Source organism: Rana temporaria, chromosome 2, assembly GCF_905171775.1.
Source record: "Rana temporaria chromosome 2, aRanTem1.1, whole genome shotgun sequence".
NCBI classification, from domain to species: domain Eukaryota; kingdom Metazoa; phylum Chordata; class Amphibia; order Anura; family Ranidae; genus Rana; species Rana temporaria.
Window position 1 is genome coordinate 339,678,137 of NC_053490.1, and position 22,254 is coordinate 339,700,390.

Below are 22,254 nucleotides of genomic sequence, written 5' to 3' on the forward strand. Positions count from 1 at the left end.
AGGCACTAAAAAAGGCTCCAAGTCCTGGGCCCACGGTCCAGCTCTCTGAAAGAGAAGCATTAAGGCAAAACCCCTCGGTTTGGGGCCCGGGTACTGTCCACTTTGGCTCTGAGGCACCTTGGACAGATCCGGTTAGCCTGCCTTGATCCCAAGGATGTGGAGGCAAAGCTATTCCATGACCAACACCTAAGACACTGGCGAAAAAACTGAGGTACTCCTCCTATGGGAGGGGGTTATATAGGGAGGGGACTTCCTGTTTGAGATTGCCAGTGTCCATCACCTGAAGGTACTCCATATAACCCGTATAGTAATGAATATGCCGCTCTGTGTCCCGTGATGTACGAGAAAGAAAAAGCGTCCAACTGCCTCTGAACGTACATTTAGCAGCGTCCCGTGTACATGGGGCCTTTTATGGTTACAATCACCTTTCTTGCTGAAACTAACAAATCACTAAAATTCTACATCCGGGTCTTAAAGCGGGGGTTCACCCTATCGACGGGAAAACATTTTATTTTTATTTTTTTACCTTAAAATCAGGCATTGTAGCGCGAGCTACAGTATGCCTGTCCCGAATTTTTTCCCCCCATACTCACCTTGTAGTCGTCCATCGAAGATACCGGGGAATGGGCGTGCCTCTGGAGACGGAGGATGATTGACGGCCGGCTCTGGCGCGTCACGCTTCTCCGGAAATAGCCGAAATAGGCTTGGTCTTCACGACGCGTGCGCATAGCCTGTGCGCAGGCGCCGTGAAGAGCCGAGACCTACTCCGGCTGTCTTCGGGGAGAGTGACGTGCCAGGGCCGGCCGTCAATCATCCTCCCTCTCCATAGGCACGCCCATTCCCCGCGGGAGCCGAAATCTACGATGGACGACTACAAGGTGAGTACGGGGTTAAAAAAATCGGGACAGGCATACTGTAGCTCGCGCTACAATGCCTGTCTCGATGGTAAAATCATGGGATTGTGGGTGAACTACCGCTTTAAATACATTGATACAAAATACAAAAAAAAGGCCATATTTCTAACCTTTACATGTAGGAGAATTGGAACTCCACTCCCCCGTTCCTGTACAAGATATAGAAGCAGTGCCCGCGACTTCTAAAGGCTTCTGGCATGAAAATGTTACAGAATCAAAATATGTGTACTCATCTTTTTGTGGATTAAATTCTCCATTAGCTGGCGATTCTGGTGCAGCACATAATACAGCTAAAATAAAAATAAAATGACAGAATATACACATTTAGAGAAAAAAAAGGTTCCCTTGTAATTTTAAAGTAAAGACAACAGATTAATGCAAAAATGGCTCATCGAAACTTAAACAATAGAGATAATGTCTATAAAATCACAGAGCATGGATACAGTTTTGTTATTTGTATTCAACCCTGTAGCCACCCACAGTATAGTTTTAAAGTGGTAGTATAGGACATTGGTTTATGTTTTACCGACAGGTAAGTCTATAAGGCTCACTTGTAGGTACTGTAAATATCTGCATATGCAAGGTTTAGGGAATTTTTACTTGTGTAGCTGCCAGCAACGTCACTGGCGCAATGCGCCCTGGATGGATCAGCATACCCGTGCCATTCCTCCAGAGCCCTGTGCCATAAACAGTGATGTCATCATGGCTCTGCCATTCAAAGGACCAGAATCTGCAAACCAGGAAGGAAGACCGAGTGAAGGGCTTCGTTTTAAGGTAAGTTTCACATAATGTGCTAGTATGAAATGCATACAAGCACATTATAACATCGCCTTGCAGGGGAAAAGTTTTTTGTTTGCGTTTACTACCAGTTTAAGATTTGGAGATGTACCTAGGCCTGTGCTTGGTTTAAAGTGATTATTTACTAAAAATAGTTTTACAAACATGTTATACTTACCTGCGAGGAGGGCCCTAATCCTGTAGTGTTTGCTGAATCTTTTTTTAAACGGCTCCTGGGCTTGCAACGCCCATCCCCAGTATATATTGTGGAACATGCACACAGGGTCCCCACGGGTCGGAGGCCTGCTGGTGGGTGGCCATGCCCTTATTTGGTTCACCTGCTTAATTTCAGGGATAGAGATCTAATCCTGGCCATGGCTCGTAAGCACCCTGAGCTAAAGTATGAAAATGCTGTGATACATCTGTCACGGAAGGTCCCCGCATCCAGACCGAATGCTTCCGTCACATACTGCTTCTCATAATCTCGACATAGATACCAGATATTTTAGCTGCCTTGTAACACACAACGAGATGAGACTTGTATGTGTGCCAAGTATGGAATCTTTAATAGAACCAAAAACACAATCTTTTATACAGTAAAGAGGAGGTGGCCAGAACAATAATTAACATGAGCTAATTTATGTAATCATTTAGCCAGACGAGGTGACTAGACACCCCGACTCTTCATTCATCTGCTGTACAATACACAATCTCTTAACCGTAAACACAGGACATCTTCACACACACAATAGAGGCAATTAGCACAAAGAATAGAGAGATGGCTGGTGGTGGGACATTAACATTTCAACAGTCTGTTACACAGAGGAATGAGTCACTCTGGTCCACATGGAATCACCTGTACTATGTCTCAAGACATCCTGGAATATGAACTATCAGTATCAGTAATGTCCCATCTCATAGAATTTATGATGTAATTTCTTAGTCCCCCTATGGCCCTATTGGACATAAGGTGACCCTAGACATAGGAGAATCTGAGTCTGTCACAACATCTATACCCCGATTTCTCCCAAGACCTGCAGAAAAATCCAAGTTACACAACGTCTTTTCCAAGAGTCTTTCAGGACAGCTACCGTTGAGACCTTGGCTCCTTCCTTCTCAGGAAACACCGCCTCCATCAGAGCTTTAAGACACTCATCCGCTCCAGCCCGGTTTTCCACAAGAACCTCTGGTGGGTATAGGGAGACACAAGAACACATCATACCAACCTTCATTATCTTAAAGCTCTCAGGTCCAAGTGGCGAATTGTTATTTGGGTGGGTACCGGTGCTGTCCTAAAAGACTCTTGGAAAAGACGTTACCGATATGAAACTTAGATTTTCCCCCTTTCATCTTTCAGGATAAGCGAGCACTTACCCTAGGGTGGGACTACCGCTTGAAGGCCTGGTCCTGGGCAGATAATAAAACCAGCCTATAGTGCTTAACGAAGGTCGGACCATGCATTTTGCTCCCCATATTGCTTTTAATACTTATGAATTGTGATCACCTTTTTTTATATTTTATTATGTATATTGTTTTTTTCATTAAAACCTCTTTATGACCTACACCATTGGAGCCCCCATTTTTTTCTTCTCTTTACATGAATTTGTGGAAGATAATGTTTTTTTGAGCCCTCTCCAGTTGGTTTCCAGTACCCATGCCACTTACCTGAACCAGATCGTGTATGGATGCTTGGAGGATCTTTTATGATTGCCATACCCACGGTTTACTAGGATCTCCAGTATTGGAGTAGTCGGTGGCCAATGAACATCTGGTCTTCCTGCCCTTTCCTGGGTTGACGACATCTGACTGCATAGGAGGTAGACTCCATTTTCTTCTGGACTTCCGGTGACATCTCTGTGGGACATTCCAAGCTCGATCGATCCACTGTCGTACGACATTTTGGTCCAGCGGTTGCAGTAAGCGCATATGTATTCCACCTCATATTTGAAGATTTCTGTTGGGAAGTTCTCCGCCATCTCATGACATCTTCATCGTTTTATTGTTTATGGACACTATATTAAATTTTTGTTTATATTGTTCACTTTATTGATTTGAATTTCACATTTTGTTGTGGAGCAATTTTTGCCATTACATCTTTTGTGTCACAATATATGGTCACACCCCATTAGGTGTATACAGCCATTGCTTTTTGTCTCACACGTAGCGCTACATTACCATCCACGTTCCTTCACCGATGTCCGCAGACGCCTGAGAGAGAAAAGCCTGGTGTATAATATGCTGTATCCTAGTCGCCTGAAAGTTATTCATAATGGATCTGCAAAATGTTTTGAATCCCCTGCCGATTCAGTAGATTGTAGATATATATATTCAGAAACTCTCCAGTGTGGATCCTAAAGACAATCTTTAAATCTAGAGATAGTATGATCTCCTTTCTGTGGTGGAGAACTCTTCGCCTTAAACTGGCCATACTGCAACAGCCATGGGGGAGGGGGGCCTAGCAGTATAAAGTTTCTAGAAATACTTTCTGACAGGCCAACTGACAATAGCCCACCGCTGGCTAATTACTCTTCCAGATGACTCCTGTGTCCCTGGAGGCTGCCTCTGTGGGCTCTTATGAAGCACTCTCACATTTGGTCTACAGAGGCCTGAGATCTTCCTAATTACTTACTTATTCTATGCGGTCAGTGATTAGGGCATGGTCTGTGACCCAGGGAATGTGGCAGTCAGGCCCAAAATCGTTTTTTCCCCAATCTACCGTTGTGGAGAAATCCCTATTTCCCACACTTCTTTAATTACCCAGACCCAGTAGTGTGGACCAAACACGGTATAAAGGCTCTACTACATAGCGTTTTTTTAGGTATATCCAACTGAGACATGCCTTTTTTACGCTCAACTTGGCAAGGAATCTCTTGTTCTTGAACCCAGCGATCGGGAGCTACTGACACGCAGCGACTCCATGACTAAACCACTCTCGAGTTTATACAAATAACTTTTTCAAGAGACGACTGTACTTATGCAGACTGGCCTGTGAGACTGTGGCCCCGGGGATAGACAGAGATAACAGGGACGATATGTGGGGGACTTCAATTCAGTGCCTAGTCTCTACTAGGAATCTTCTGATCCACTATAAATTCCTGCATAGAACATACCTTACCCCAGCCAGGTTGGCCAAGATGTTTGGGAATCAACACTCTCTCTGTTGGAGAAGTTCGGCACCCCTAGAAAACTCTATACATATACTTTGGGATTGTCCCCAGATTAGGCCCTACTGGCAAGCTATAGCTCAATGTATTCAAATTGGTCACCTCCATCTCGATTCCCCCTGTCAACTGAAGTGTGCCTATTGCATTTGGTGGAACCTCTGGCCACTATGAGGGCTATAAGAACTCTTCTCACCCTCCTATTTTATGCCAAAAAAAATATTATCCTGTCATGGAAGAGCTCTTCGGCCCCATCTCTGGTATCCTGGAAATCATGAATCAATTAAGCAGTACCTTTCTTCAAAGCAACATATTTGAATAGGGGGCCATGACCAAGTTTGATAAGGTTTAGGAAGGTTGGATGGCATCGCTGGATAAAGTCTCGTATTAACACACAGTGTCATAGTTACAATTGAATTCAGGTGGTAGTAAGAATTTCTTTGGCCTTTTGATTCTCTCTTTTTCTTCTATTGGGTGGATGGGGGGAGGGGGGGGGGTTTAGGGGGGTGCTGGTGAGCTACAATGTAGTTTTTTTTAAAGTACAAATGGAGACCACGCCTTAAATCACAATGCACTTCCTTTGGTGGGAGGTTCAGATTGTGTATCTGTATCTGTCTGAACAAGTGTTGTATTAGTGTTTTTCTTTTTGTTTATATATTTAACTTTTTTTCTTTTTATTCTTTATTATTTTTCTGTGTTTATGTTATTGCTACACACCAGAATTTTACTGCAACCGGTGACTGTAGCCCGCAACTTCGGCTGAAGTTGTATGTATATTATAAATCTCAATAAAAAAAGTATTTTACAAAAAAAAAAATACTGGAGGAACATTTGCATTCATCAGCCAGGAAGCTGCGCATGGGACGTACTTGGACATTCCAACATGACAATGATCCAAAACACAAGGCCAGGTCGACCTGTCATTGGCTACAGAAGAATAAAGTAAGGGTTCTGGAGTGGCGATCTCAGTCTCCTGACCTCAATATCATTGAGCTACTCGATCTCAAAACGTGCAGTTCATGCCAGACAGCACAAGAATTTACAGGAACTGGAGGCTTTTTGCCAAGAGAAATGGGCAGCTTAACCATCTGAGAAGATAAAGGGCCTAATCCACAAAAGACTTCAAGCTGTCATTGACGTTAAAGGGGGCAATACATAGTATTAAAAACTGGGGTATGTAAACTTTTGATCAGGGTCATTTAGGTAGTTTCTTTTGCCATTAGGATTTAAAAAGAGTAAACACAGTTGATTGATAATAAATGACTTCAGCTAAACACTAACCATTAACCATGAGTGAAAGAAAAGTTTTTGTGTTATCATTCATATTCTCTTAACCACTTGACAACTGGGCACTTAAACACCCTTAATAACCAGACCAATTTTCAGCTTTCGGTGCTCTCACATTTTGAATGACAATAACTCAGTCATACAACACTGTAACCAAATGAAATTTTTGTCCTTTTTTTCCCACAAATAGAGCTTTCTTTTGGTGGTATTTGATCACCTCTGCGGTTTTTATTTTTTCCGCTAATAATGAAAAAAGAACGAAAATTTTGTAAAAAAATGAATTTTTTTTCATTTCTATTATACAATTTTGCAAAAAATGAATTTTTCTTCATAAATTTGGCCTAAAATGTATACTGCTACATATCTTTGGTAAAAAAAAAAAAAAATTGGGTTATTATTTAGTCTGGGTGAAAGTTATAGGGTCTACAAGCTATGGTACCAATTACTGAAAATTGATCAATTTGATCACACCCGATGTACTGACAGCCTCTCTCATTTCTTGAGACCCTAACATGCCAGAAAAGTACAAATACCCCCCAAATGACCCCTTTTTGGAAAGAAGACATTCCAAGGTATTTAGAAAGAGGCATGGTGAGTTTTTAGAAGTTGTAATTTTTTCCCACAATTCTTTGCAAAATCAAGATTTTTTTTTTTTTTTTTTTCACAAAATGTTCATATTCGCCGGTTATTTCTCACACACAGCATATGCATAACACTAATTACACCCCAAAACACATTCTGCTATTCCTCCCGAGTATGCCGATACCAAATGTGTGAGACTTTTACACAGCGTGGCCACATACAGAGGCCCGACATGCAGGGAGCACCATCAGGCGTTCTGGAGCACCGAGACCAATTCTGACATTTCTCTCCTACATGGAAAAATCATCATTTATTTGCTAGAAAATTGCATAGAACCCCAAAACATTATATATGCTTTTTTAGCAAAAACCCTAGAGAATACAATGGCGGTCGTTGCAACTTTTTATCGCGCACGTTATTTTCGCAGCAATTGTTCGAATGCGTTTTTTTTGGAAATAAAACGGTTTTGTGCTTTTAAAAAAAAAAAAAACATTAAAGTTAGCCCAATGTTTTTGCATAATATGAAAGATGAAGTTACGCCGAGTCAATAGATACCCAACATGTCACCCTTCAATATTGCACACGCTTGTGGAATGGCGCCAAACTTCGCTACTTAAAAATCCCCATAGGCAACGCTTTAAATATTTTTACTGGTTACATCTTTTTAGTTGGAGAAGAGCTCTAGGGCCAAAAGTATTGCTCTTGCTCCAACGTTCGCAGCGATACCTCACATGTGTGGTTTGAACACCGTTTTCATATGTGGGCGGGACTTACGTGTGCGGTCGCTTCTGTATACGAGCACGCAGGAACAGGGGCGCTTTAAAAAAAATATATATTTTTATTGTTCATTTCACTTTATTTATTTTAGTTTGATACGTTTTTCCCCAAAAATAAATGTTTTGATCACTTTTATTCCTATTACAAGGAATGTAAACATCCCTTGTAATAGGAATATAGCATGACAGGTCCTCTTTACAGTGAGATGTGGGGTCAATAAGACCCCACATCTCACCTCTAGGCTGGGAAGCCTGAAAAAAAATAAAAAAAAATAAAACGATCCTGGTTTCGATCGTAGCGGTGAGTCAGAAGAGGCACCAGAGGGAGAAGGGAGGGGAGACGTCCCCTTTCGCCTCCCGTAAGAACGATCAAGAGGCGGAACAGCCGACATGATTGTTCTTACGGTGTAGGGAATCGCCGGCTGAAAAAAATGATATCTGAATGATGCCTGTAGCTGCAGGCATCATTCAGATATCCCTGCACAAAGTCAAGGACGTCATGACGGCCGGCGGGCGGGAAGTGGTTAAAACGCATTTTTTTCCCAGAGTATTTTCTGTGTACTGCAGAGTATTAGCCGGGGTATTGCAGAGTATTGGTGTTGGGGTATTGCAGAGTATTGGTGCGGGGGTATTGGCGAGTATTGGTGCGGGGGTATTGGCGAGTATTGGTGCGGGGGTATTGCCGAGTATTGGTGCGGGGGTATTGCAGAGTATTGGTGCGGGGGTATTGCAGAGTATTGGTGCGGGGGTATTGCAGAGTATTGGTGCGGGGGTATTGCAGAGTATTGGTGCGGGGGTATTGCAGAGTATTGGTGTTGGGGTATTGCAGAGTATTGGTGCGGGGGTATTGCAGAGTATTGGTGCGGGGGTATTGCAGAGTAATTGCGCAGAGTAATTGTGCAGGGGTATTGCAGAGTATTGCCGGGGAGCAATGCAGAGTATTGCCGGGGAGTAATGCAGAGTATTGCCGGGGAGTAATGCAGAGTATTGCCGGGGAGTAATGCAGAGTATTGCCGGGGAGTAATGCAGAGTATTGCGCAGGGGGGTATGCAGAGTATTGCGCAGGGGGGTATGCAGAGTATTGCGCAGGGGGTGGTATGCAGAGTATTGCGCAGGGGGTGGTATGCAGAGTATTGCGCAGGGGGGTATGCAGAGTATTGCGCAGGGGGTATGCAGAGTATTGCGCAGGGGGGTATGCAGAGTATTTTGCAGGGGGGTATGCAGAGTATTGCGCAGGGGGGTATGCAGAGTATTGCGCAGGGGGGTATGCATAGTATTGCGCAGGGGGGTATGCAGAGTATTGCGCAGGGGAGGTATGCAGAGTATTGCGCAGGGGGGGTATGCAGAGTATTTCGCAGGGGGGGGGGGTATGCAGAGTATTTCGCAGGTGGGGGGTATGCAGAGTATTTCGTAGGGGGGGTATGCAGAGTATTGCGCAGGGGGATATGCAGAGTATTGCGCAGGGGGGGTATGCAGAGTATTGCGCAGGGGGGGTATGCAGAGTATTGCGCAGGGGGGTATGCAAAGTATTGCGCAGGGGGGTATGCAGAGTATTGCGCAGGGGGGTATGCAGAGTATTGCCGGGGGTATGCAGAGTATTGTAGGGGGGGTATTGCAGAGTGTATTGCACAGTATTGCAGAGTATTGCAGAGTATTGTAGGGGGTATGCAGAGTATTGCAGAGTATTGTAGGGGGTATGCAGAGTATTGCAGAGTATTGTAGGGGGTATGCAGAGTATTGCATAGTATTGTAGGGGGTATGCAGAGTATTGTAGGGGGTATGCAGAGTATTGCAGAGTATTGTAGGGGGTATGCAGAGTATTGCAGAGTATTGTAGGGGGGGTATTGCAGGGGGTTTCAGGGATGGCTGAGCAGGGATGGATGGATCTGTGACTGCAATAGTCACAGATCCATCCACAGCGCTGCTGACACCCGCGCTCCCCCCTCTCACACTGTACCGCTCGGTACAGAGAGAGGAGGGAGGAACCGGCGTCATCAAAAGACGCCGGTTTGTTTACATGTGATCGCTCCGTCATTGGACGGAGCGATCACATGGTAAACGGCCGCTATCAGCGGCCGTTTACCGCGATTCGTGATCGGCCGGGTCCTCTGGACCCGGCGGTCATGGATGTTCCCGTGTGCGCGTCCCAGGGGACGCGCGGGAGACGGACTCTGGGAGGACGTACATTGACGCCCTCCTAGAGTTAACCACCCGCCCTGTAGACGTATATTGTCTATAGGGCGGTTACCAAGTGGTTAAAAATGGCCAAGAAATCAAATTCTGCCAGGGTATGTAAACTTATGAGCACAACTGCATATATACACGCACGCACACACACACACGTTATCTAGGCGGCACATTGCAACAGAAATAAAGATGATTAAAAAAAAACATAACATCCTGCATCCTGAATCTTCAACGCGTTTCGTGTATGAACACTCATTAGGAGCGGATGCTCAAGGATATCCATTAAGAATGAAGTATAATTAATCTAGTATAGCACTGATCATACCAGAAAAAGGCACATTTTCCAGTCCTGGATACTTGCATTGAGTCAAATACAATAGAGGTCATCAGGGTATCGGGGCCAGGGCCAGGAGGGTAGCCTGTCCTGGGAGCCGCATGTCAGCATGGCACGCACACAAAACCACACAAAGTCCGATGCACAAATCCTGCACCCTCAGGCCGCATCGATAGGACACAATTTCAACAGTGTCTCTACTTTGGCCTCGCACCCAGCTCTCCTGGCATGCCTCATCCAGAAATCCACTTTGGGGATGGCCTCCTGCTATTACCTAGTACTCCATTCTCCACTTCTCCTGGCCGATAACTCCTCCCCAGTGGCATGTGACCTCAACTTATATGGGAGGCCTGCCCCCTGCCAATACCAAGTGGGGATTGGTCAGGGCTCCTTACATGAGCTGCCTCTCTTCCAGAACAATCTGGCACCTCAGAACTAGAGCACAGGTAACCACGCCCACTGCTACACTAACCACTCCCTGCCTCCAAATCAAAACAAGCAGGCCTAAATTTACCAGCACTGACAAAAAAATCCTATTCTAGCACCTACCTACGGTAGAGGGTGTTAAATATCTATGATGTCCATGCCACATGTGCATATATATATACACATACACACACACACACACACACACACACAATATATAAAATTAATACTTTTTATTTGTCTTGCATTATTGAGATGTATTTTTACATCCTTCCATGTTAATAAACATGTCCTTTTACCAATTCACCTCCACAATGTCAATAGCTTTATTCAAAGTCCCAATTTCTTTCTTTATTTATACGAACCAGGGATGGAAGCACACTACATATGTGCTTCATTTAAAGTCCCAAAATCCCCCTTTTTCTTTATCGTACATCATGGGACACAGAGCAGCAAAGCAATTACTATGTGGGTTATAGAGTCTACCTTCAGATGATGGACACTGGCACTCTCAGACAGGAAACCCCCTCCCTATATAACCCCCTCCCATACCGGGAGTACCTCAGTTTTTTCACCAGTGTCTTAGGTGTTGGTCACGTTTGAAGATAGCTCTGCTTATGGGTCCTTTGAGGCTTAGGCAAGCTAGGAAAAACCGGATCCATCCAAGGTGCTTCATAGCCAAAGTGGACGGTACCCGGCCTCGGTACAAAGATTGAGGTTTAGCCTATAATGCCTCTCTGCGGAGGGCTGGATCCTGGGTTCCAGTACTTTTGGTCAGTCCAAAGACCAAATGTTTTTTTCTGCTGCCAGGGTGCTATATAGGTCCAGGGCAGTGGTGTTCCTGTTCATGGACCCCGGTCCCTGAAGGTCATAGACAATACCCACAGTGAGGGGTGAAGATTGGGTCATCTGCTTGGCAAACCCTGCAGTGTGGAAGGTAAGGGGAAGTACCTGGGGAACTTGGTTCAACAGGAGGTCTTCCATAAGGGGATGTGGGGTCTTGCCTGTAAAGGGCTTTTAAGCCTGGGCAAAGTAACCACTATGTCTGTTGAGACAGGATGGCTGTGGCACCCATAGATTTCCCCTAGGAAGTGCTGGTACCTGGTCTGGGCTGAATTATAACATGGGTTAAAAGAGGCAAGGTAGATGTCTTTTAAAGCTCTTACCAGACGGTGTGTGCACGCTCCATATATGCTGCAGCTTGGGCGGTCAAAGGGCTGGTCCCGGTGGCTCTAGCGGTGTGTCTTTCCCCCTCTCCTCTGCCTGTAGAGCGGGCCCCCTGCTCCCGCCGTCGGCCGCGGCGTGCACGCGGGTGCGCGATTCCGGAAGTACGATCTGGGACGTGGAGGGGGCGGGCAGCGTCCTGACACTCTCACCTCGTCTGTACAGCGCAGGACACCTGGGTATAAGACGGGTGAGCGTGTGTGGGTAAGCTGCCGGTGGGACACAGAGCAGCTGTGCAGTGTCAGAGCAGCAGCTCCAGATTTTTAGCTGCCTGCGCAGGTGACAGAGGTCGGGCAGGCCTCCCCGTTGGTTGCCTCAGCAGTGGCTAGCATTGAGCTCACATTAGTTCTGAAGCTCTAGCCAGCGTTTCACCCAGCATTTAGCACAGAAAAGTGCATAGCATTGGTTCAGCATGCTCAACAGGGAGCCTAGCATTATTCAGCACCAGGTTCAGCACGAGTCCAATGGTAGCTTAGCAAGAGCTCAACAAAAACAAATAATTGAGCGCACTCCCAATGAGTACCTATATGTAATCAATCCTGGGAAAAGGGGGGAGGGGGGAGTGAAGGGTAAAAAGACCAGAGTTCAAATAAGCGATTAATGGATATGCTATAGTCCATATCAATTGTCCATAAACACTGTAATGGTAAGACTTCACTTGATGGCAGCCAGCTGACAGATGAAGAAATCTGTAGAACAGCAAAAGAAACACAAAGCGGCGCCTTCTAAGTGTAGCAGTTGAGAAGTTCATTTTAAAATTATAGTGGTATGTAAAAACTTACTCACAAAGCAAGTGTTAAGTCAGGCATGGAAACATTAGTGCTGTCATCCGCGGGGATCCCGGTGGAGGCAGTCGTCACTCGTGCTGGATCTCAGCTGTCTCCTTGCCACAAGCGGCAGCGGCGGCGGGGACCGAACGCTCTCGGAACCAAAGAGAAGGGAGCTGGTTTCCACGGTGTGCTGCGTCGCTGACGTCACTTCCGGGCGTGAGAGGATGCGCGCGTTCAGGACATTCGTGTCCCTTCATCAGGCAATTGTCTGATGAAGGGACACCAATGTCCTGAATGCGCGCATCCTCGTTCAGGACATTCGTGTCCCTTCATCAGATTGTCTGATGAAGCGACACGAATGTCCTGAACGCGCGCATCCTCCCGCGCCCGGAAGTGACGTCAGCGACGCAGCACACCGTGGAAACCAGCTCCCTTCTCTTTGGTTCCGAGACCGTTCGGTCTCCGCCGCCGCTTGTGGCAAGGAGACAGCTGAGATCCAGCACAAGTGACGACTGCCTCCACCGGAATCCCCGCGGATGACAGCACTAATGTTTCCATGCCTGACTTAACACTTGCTTTGTGAGTACGTTTTTACATACCACTATAATTTTAAAATAAACTTCTCAACTGCTACGCTTAGAAGGCGCCGCTTTGTGTTTTTGGTAAGTTTTTGGACTCAGCATTCGCTCAACTCTAGCCCAGGGGGTCAGTGTGGGCTCAAATTGGCTCAGCATTAGCCCAGCGTTTGCTCGGCATTAGCTCAATCTAAAAAAAAAAAGCTCAGGGTAGCTCGCCATTTACCTAGCATTTACCCTAGCTTGATTACTACAGCTACAGCAGAGAGTTCCTCAGTAGCGGAGTACCTCGGAGTTGTATTATAGCTCCCAAAAGGGACGGGAACTACTAAAATGTTAAAAAAAGAAAAAAAAAAGGTTTCCCATCAGGCTCTGAGGATCTGGGCCAGGCTTCAGAGGTGCCGATCTCCCCTGAAAGATCAGAGTTGGTCGCCCAGGGCGAGCCATCGGAGTTACTGGGTGCTGCAGCTGGCCCTTCGCAGCCTGCTCCTGTTTATGTAACAGAGGAGGTGTTGGCATCCACCCTAGGGGGCTTGGAACGCAGATTGGCAGCGTTAATTGCTCCGTCCTTGCCAGAGAGAAAGCGGGCTAGATACTAGAATCCCCGACAGAAGATTTTTCCCCAGAAGGGATGGAATTTGCTTCAGGAGATCGGGGGATGGTGACTCGGAAGGGTCGGATTACGAGGAGTCGTCCATAGAGGAGCCTTTCTCAGCTCCCATGGTGCATTCAGCGTTTAAGTTGCCTCTGCCAGAACCGGCTGTTAGCGCAGTATTCTCTTTGGGTTCTCTGAAGGCCCCACAGACTAGTTTTTTCTTCCCGGTCCACCCCCCGTTGGAGGGCCTAATTTTTCAGGATTGGACAGGTCCGGATAGAATCTTTGTTCCTCCTAAAAAATTCTCAGTGCTCTACCCAATGGAAGAAAAATTTACAAAAAAATGGGTCGGTTCCGGCGGTGGATGCGGCCATTTCATGTGTTAATACAACTCTCACTTGTCCGGTCAACAATATATAGATGTTTAAAGATCCTACGGATAAACGTTTGGAAACATTTGCCATGGCTGGGGTGGTAGTACAGCCTGCAGTAGCAGCGATAGGTATTTGCCAGGCTTTGAAAGACCAAACAAAACAGGTCTTGAAGGATATCCCTGCTCAACAGGCTCGGGAGCTGGCCGATCTGCCTAGAGCTTTGTGTTTCGCGGTAGATGCCATTAAGGATTCTATCCAGCAGGCATCCCGCCTCTCACTCATTTTGGTGCATATGCGGAGACTTTTTGTGGTTGAAGAACTGGTCGACTGAGACTCCTTTTAAGAAGCTCTTGGTGTAACATCTCCCATGTTCCTATCTGCAGAACGAGTGCAGCTGTGCCTTGTCCAAGCAGCTGCGCTCGGTTCTGCAAGACGTCCGCGTCACTTCCGGTGTGCGGACATCTGCGTTCCACGCTGGAACGCGGAAGTGCGACTTAGTGTGCTTCCCCGTTTTCCCCGCGAATTCGCGGCTATTTAAATCACCCAGAGATGACGGCAGGGTGTTCCCGCACCCTCAAACCCAGGATCCTCCGGAGACCTTGACACCCCGTTTGTATCCTGCTCATGGATCTCCTGTCTCCCTGAACCAGCAGGCTGCATGCCCTCAGCTCTCTTCACCCTGTCTCAGCCATAGACGGATTCATCAGCATCCTGGAACCTGGGACTCTCCCACTTACAACCTCCAACCTCCAGACGGTGTACTAGAACACCCAGCAGAACCGCAAGTATCTTGATCAAACATACCTGACTTGCATTGTTACCATTAACCAGTCTGCATGCCACTTGGAGGGATTGATAGTTGATGTGACCCCTTCCATTAGATACTTGATCCTATATTGTGAAGGACTGTGCCTATATCAGTACTTGAGCCTTATTAATGTGAAGTAGCATTATAAATGCCATACACTAAGTACTCTGCCACATACATATGTGTCTCTTGAATACTGCATAGCAAGGATACACAGTAACGTTCCATTCTACCTGAGAGACTTTAATATTATTTCCTTTTCTTGTCATGCTTATGATGCAATAAGCTAGATTCATGTTGGTATCTAATTGAGGTTGTGATGAGTTAACCCCAAACTTTCTGATTACATAGAGAGTGAACTGGTGGTTAGTCCTGAGAAGCCTCTGCAGCTGAGATTCAGCATTACCAATAAGTACTCACATAGCAGTGTCATTACACTTGGCTGGTTTTCCCTTTCACGGTGAAAGATTGTTTGGAGAGGATCTAGATAAATATATACAAAAGATCTCCAGTGGGAAAAGTACTCTTTTGCCTGTCAAAAAGAAGTTCAGGGGTCCCACTTTTAAACGTCCAGCCTCTCCGGCCACGGGGTCCTCGGCCTCTAGGCAGTATCGACTGCTTCCTGGCCGGTCAGGTATGGGAGGTAAATCACAAGGTCAGGCTCAGGGTAACGAGAGATGAAAGAAAAATCCTGGATTGCCGCACTCCTCAAAAAACGATGTCTTTATTCAAAACATGAAAAAGCAACAAAAATTCAAATGGAAAAAACAGCCAAAATTCATGCAGTCAACCAAGAAGTGGATTAGGAAAAAAGAGCTGACATGTTTCGCATCCTGTGATGCTTACTCGTAGCTAGTGAACAAATGACCAAAGTGTGCTTAAATAGGGGAGGGAAAGAGGTGAATGGGGCGTTTCACCAAACACTCCCAGGTGATCATTAGTCAAAGGAACACCATTTTCCTTGATGTATCACACATGAGGTGCTCCTGTGTATGAGATTAACCACTTGCTTACTGGGCACATATACCCCCCTCCTGCCCAGGTGAAATTTCAGCTTTCGGCACTGCATCGCTTTAACTAACAATTGCGCGGTCGTGCGACGTGGCTCCCAAACAAAATTGACGTCCTTTTTTCCCCACAAGTAGAGCTTTCTTTTGGTGGTATTTGATCGCCTGTGCGGTTTTTATTTTTTGCGCTATAAACAAAAAAGTGAGACAATTTTGAAAAAAATACAATATTTTTTACTTCTTGCTATAATAAATATCCCAATTTAAAAAAAAAAAAAAAAATGTTTTCTCAGTTTAGGCCGATACGTATTCTTCTACATATTTTTGGTAAAAAAAAAAAAAAAAATCGCAATAAGCGACTGTTTTGCGCAAAAGTTATAGCGCTTACAAAATAGGGGACAGAATTATTTTTTTTTAATTATTTTTTTTACTAGAAATGGCGGCGATCTGCGATTTTTAATGGACTGCGACGTTATGGCGGACACATCGGACACATTTTTGGCGCCATTCACATTTATACTGCGATCAGTGCTATAAATATGCACTAATTACAGTATAAATGTGACTGGCATTGAAGGGGTTAACACTAGGGGGTGAGGAAGGGGTTAAATGTATCCCTGCTTAGTGTTCTAACTGTAGGTGGAGGGGGGGGTGACTGGGGGGGTGACCGATCTGTGTCTCTATGTACAAGAGACATAGATCCGTCTCCTCTCCAGAGACAGCACCGCTGTCTCTGTGTAAAACGGCAATGAGAGATGATCTCATATGTTTACATATGAGATCCTCTCTCATTGGCCGCACAGATCGCCTCGCGAACGGCCACTCTGATTGGCCGTTCGCGGCGATCTGTAATTGGCTGTGTCCGAGGGACACGGCCAACACAGATTTTCCCCGCAGCGCGCTCTGGAGCGCGCGCGGGGACCGCCCTAAGGGGCGGCCGTCAATTGACGGCGGTTTGGAAATTGGGATCCGCACTGTAGCCGTCAATTGACGGCAGGCGGATCCCAAGTGGTTAAAAAAGATTTGTGAATAAAAAAAATCGAATTTCTCAAACTCTTGATGGTGAAACCAAACAAGAGAAAGAAAAAAAAAAGGAGAGACCCCATGTGTGAGACACATATATATGTCATAACCAGTGAAAAGGATGAATGAACAACAACAAATAAAACAAATAATAATACATTTTGTGTGACATTATAAAAAGGTTGTGAAGTAGACATATGTGGCTATAGGGTGAAATAGGCAATAAATAAAGAATGTGGAAATTCTGAAGACTGCAGCCTTTTGTATGTCTAAAAACAAACAACATTTATATGTATAAAAATACAATATTTTAATTAAAATGGTATATGTGTGGTTATGATACCATGCACTATGTCGCTGCGCATTTCTGGTTTGCATGTCATTATTAAACGTATATAGTCATTGTAATGTCTATATAAAAATAAAGAAAAAAGGAAGCAATATATATGCTCCAAAAAAAACTCTCTTCAAAAAATGACATAATGAACAAAAACCAAACCTGAAATGACGCAGCGGTATGTGTCAAGGGCAGAACCTGTTGAAAAGCTCCACTATCATTTATCTTCTATTTTTTATATTATATATTTAAATTGAGGCACAAAATTAGTGCCTATTTAGAAAGAAGGATGATAAAGGAGCCGCAATGTTCCTAATGTCCCCAAAAAGAGAAAACACCTACTCATTTTGAGAAAAAGTGATCAGAAAAATTTGGCCAAAGGAAAGAAGTATATACAATAAGAATATCTGAAACAAAACAGAAAATTATATGTTTCATATATAATGGGGTATAATGGGGTATGGAATGATCATGTGAACCAGCCAGACCCAACTAATAAAAGTGGGACACATCCCACTCAAAGTTGAGCCCTGAAGAGCGTCTGGAATTAAGAATAAAAATCCATCGGACTTCTTGCCTGCACAGTATATTAAATTTGTCCCCACCTCTAGCTGGTTTTGTGATTCTTTCTAGCCCTTGAATGACTAAACTAGAAGTGTCCTTGTCATGAGCAATGTTCCAATGTCAGGCGACATTGGTGGCATGGTCTTTATCGATATCGTATAGGTGATCATAGAGGCGATCCTTAAGTCTTCTGGTTGTCCTACCAACATATTGTATTAAACAAAGTTTGCATGTGATCACATATACTACATATCGTGTGTTGCAATTAATGAAAGAATGTAGCTTGTGCGATTTCCCTGTAGAGGTGGAAGTAACAGTGTCCCCTTTTTGGATGAAAGGGCAGTATGTGCAACTGCGACCACCACATCTAAATGTTCCATTAAAAGATAACCAATTGGTGGGAGTGGGCCTACTGCAAAAAAGACTGGGGGATAACAAACTGCTGAGGGATGGAGCCCTCCTGGATACAGTGCGGACACCTCCTTTTAAAATTTCACAATAAATAGGGTCATTAGACAAAATTGGAAGATATTTGGTGACAATCTTTTTTATTTTGTGAAACTCACTGCTGTATGGAGTAGAAAAAGTAGTGGTATAATTTTGATCTTTAAGCTTTTTTGTACGGCCCTGTCCGTCGTGACCAGGAAGTTTATCTAAGAGCAGTTCTTTTCTTTGTACTCTCTTGGCTATTGATATGCCCCTATTTATTATGGCTCTTGGGTAACCTCTTTCCTTGAATCTATTGGACATGTGTATGACTTCCTGATCAAAGTCTGATTCTTTGCTGCAAAGCCTCCTCAATCTTAGGAATTGACCAACCAGGATACTGTTTATAGTATGTCCCGGATGGTTAGAATCAGCCCGTAGGAGGGTATTCCCAGCGCTGGGTTTCCTATAGAGGTTGGAAATGACTGTACTGTTTTCACCCGTCAGTGTGACATCTAGAAATTCTATGCATTTCTTATCTAGAATTCCAGTAAAATTTAAATTGAGTTGATTGTCATTCATATAGTTTAACCACTCCTGTAAATCTACATATGGATCGGAAACAATAAACAAGAGGTCATCTATGTACCTGCAATAGAAAGCCGTGTCACTGCGGCGGGGGCTACCAGGTCCAAAAATGCGGTGCCTCTTCCACCATCCCATGTAGAGGTTAGCTAAAGATGGTGAAAATTTGGCGCCCATCGAGGCACCGCACCTTTGGAGATAGTAGTCCCCGTCAAACATAAAGAAATTATGGGTGAGAAGATATTCCAAACATATCACAATAAATTCTTGGAGCAAGAGAGAAAAGCGTCCCGATCTTTTCAAAAAGAAAGACACCGCTTGCAAAGCAAGGGTGTGTGGGATGGAGGAGTATAAATTGGACACATCACAAGTAATCCAGCAGAAATTCTCCTTCCACACAAAGTCTTCCATTTTGTAAAGCAGCGGTTTAGTATTTTGACTATATACGTTTAATAATGACATGCAAACCATAAATGCGCAGCGACATAGTGCATGGTATCATAACCACACATATACCATTTTAATTCAAATATTGTATTTTTATACATATAAATGTTGTTTGTTTTTAGACATACAAAAGATTGCAGTCTTCAGAATTTCCACATTCTTTATTTATTGCCTATTTCACCCTATAGCCACATATGTCTACTTCACAACCTTTTTATAATGTCACACAAAATGTATTATTATTTGTTTTATTTGTTGTTGTTGTTCATTCATCCTTTTCACTGGTTATGACATATATATGTGTCTCACACATGGGGTCTCTCCTCTTTTTTTCTTTCTCTTGTTTGGTTTCACCATCAAGAGTTTGAGAAATTAGATTTTTTTTATTCACAAATCTTTTTTAATCTCATACACAGGAGCACCTCATGTGTGATACATCAAGGAAAATGGTGTTCCTTTGACTAATGATCACCTGGGAGTGTTTGGTGAAACGCCCCATTCACCTCTTTCCCTCCCCTATTTAAGCACACTTTGGTAATTTGTTCACTAGCTACGAGTAAGCATCACAGGATGCGAAACATGTCAGCTTTTTTTTCCTAATCCACTTCTTGGTTGACTGCATGAATTTTGGCTGTTTTTTCCATTTGAATTTTTGTTGCTTTTTCATGTTTTGAATAAAGACATCGTTTTTTGAGGAGTGCGGCAATCCAGGATTTTTCTTTCATCTCATGGTAATTGAGCACAGCCAGCACCCTCTTGGTTTGTTGGGACGGAAGCAATGGGGATTGATTGTTTTTAGAGCGGTATACTTTTCTTCAGGATAACGAGACCCTGGAACCGTAAGCCGGTCAAGCCAGCCCCGAAGTCAGCCCTATGAAGGGGCGCCCCCACTAATTCGGGTGGGGGGGGAAACTTCAGTTCTTCTCAGCGATCTGGGAAGAGAGGGTCCCCGATAAATGGGTCCTCTCCACGGTCTCTCTGGGTTACAAACTGGAGTCACGGGAATTCCCTCTTCCTTGCTTTCTTATGTCAAGTGTGCCAAGGGATCCAGAAAAGAAGGGGTCTCTCCTGGTGGCCTTAGATCGCCTCCTATTTCAGGGGGTAATCATAGAGGTGTCAATACAGGAGCGAGGCCTCAGGTTCTATTCGAATCTCTTCATAATCCCAAAACGGAGACGTCAGGCTGATACTGGATTTAAAGGGCCTAAATAGGTATCTGAATATCCGATCCTTTCGGATGGAGTCAATTTGTTCGGTAGCCGCCACCTTGCAGGGGGAAGATTTCCTGGCGTCAATCGATATCAAAGACGCGTATCTCCACGTCCCTATTTTTCCTGGGCATCAGAGGCTCCTACGGTTTGCAGTAGGTCAGCGCCATTTCCAGTTCGTGGCCCTTCCTTTTGGCTTGGCCACAGCACCTCAGGTTTTCACAGAGATCTTGGCGTCCTTGCTGGCCAACTTAAGGGCCCAGGGAATTTCTATAATGGCATATTTGGACGACCTTTTGTTAATAGATCGTTCGGCCATCAGCCTGAATCGAGCAGTACTCATTATGGTAGCGTATCTGGAATCTCTGGGTTGGATCATAAAAAGAGACAAGTCAGCCTTGCAACCTACAAGGAGGCTGGAATATCTGGGAATGCTCCTGGATACAGACCACCAAAAGATTTTCCTGCCGCAGGCAAAGATCGCTTCCATTAGGGAAGTAATTCAGTCAGTTCTGGGCAAAAAATAACCATCCATTCGTCTCTGCATGCAGTTGTTGGGGAAGCTAGTGGCCTCATTCGAGGCCGTGCCGTATGCCCAATTCCATTCAAGGAAATTGCAAAGTTTCATCTTGTTGGCCTGGAACAAAAAGGCTCAGGCATTAGACTTCCCCATGGCTCTGTCTCCATCTGTTCGGCAGAGTCTCTGTTGATGGTTAACACCCCATAATCTGCTAAAAGGAAGATCATTCAGTCCAGTCTCTTGGAGGATAGTGACTACGGATGCCAGCCTGAGGGGCTGGGGAGCAGTCCTGGGGGAATTATCACTACAGGGAAGGTGGTCAGATCCGGAGAAATCTCTACCCATCAATCTACTAGAGATTCGGGCAGCACTGTTAGCCCTGAAAGCATGGACAGCCGAGTTACGGGGTTCCCCAGTCAGGATACAGTCCGAAAATGCCACGCAGTGGCGTATATAAATCACCAGGGGTGCACCAGAAGTCGGGCAGCCCAGAGGGAGGTAGATCAGATTCTCAATTGGGCAGAAGCTCATGTCCCATGCATATCGGCGATATTCATCCCCAGGATAGAAAATTGGCAAGCAGACTTCCTCAGTCGCCAGCAGCTGTCTCCAGGGGAATTGTCTCTCCACCCCGAGGTCTTCCAGGCCATTTGCCGGAAGTGGGGATCACCAGATGTGGACCTCATGGCATCCAGGTTCAACACAAAGCTAAACAATTTTGTGTCCCGGACAAGGGACCCGTTGGCTTGCGAAACGGATGCGCTGGTGTGCCCGTGGGATCAGTTCTCTCACATTTATGCCTTTCCTCCGTTGCAGCTGTTACCCTGGCTCCTTCGCAGGATCAGGGTAGAGGGCAAGCCAGTAATTCTGGTGGCCCCAGAGGTGGTGGTACACTCAGAGCCTCCTGCATCCTCTGATCCGGTGCCGCAATCCATGGGGAGAGCGGTCGCCCATACTCCCACACCTGTGGCAACATTCTTGGAGGGGGCTGATCAAGCATCGGGGGGCTGTTGGATGGTCCCCTACAGCCGACTCCACGCACCGGCCGCCATCTTGAGGCCTACAGAGCCTGCTGAATCCGCCTAGCTCTGGTGCCACGATCCGCGGGAAGAGAGGCCGGTCCACATTCCCATCCCTGAGGCAACATCATCGGAGGGGGGCTGTTAGAATGTGCAGCATCTGAGCCGGTACCATAAGGCCTCAAGAGGGGAGATCAGTATTGCACCAGTCTCAGGTGTCTGCCACCCATGCATGGAAGTCTCCCTCTTTGCACAACATATGCTCTTAAAAGGGGAAAATCCACCATCCTGCAGTTTTGCCTGAAAATCCCCAGAACACCTCCTCGTG

At 45.3% G+C, this 22,254-nt stretch overlaps 1 protein-coding gene across 1 annotated transcript in view; it reads right to left on the bottom strand.

Moving 5' to 3' along the window:
- LOC120928429 (C4b-binding protein alpha chain-like) overlaps positions 1 to 22,254 on the bottom strand; it is a 217,912-nt gene that overhangs the window by 127,944 nt on the left and 67,714 nt on the right. Inside the window, exon 6 of the mRNA XM_040339535.1 lies at positions 1,025 to 1,204. Coding sequence (XP_040195469.1) covers positions 1,025 to 1,204 — 180 coding nt within the window. The remainder of the gene's footprint in view (positions 1 to 1,024; positions 1,205 to 22,254) is intronic.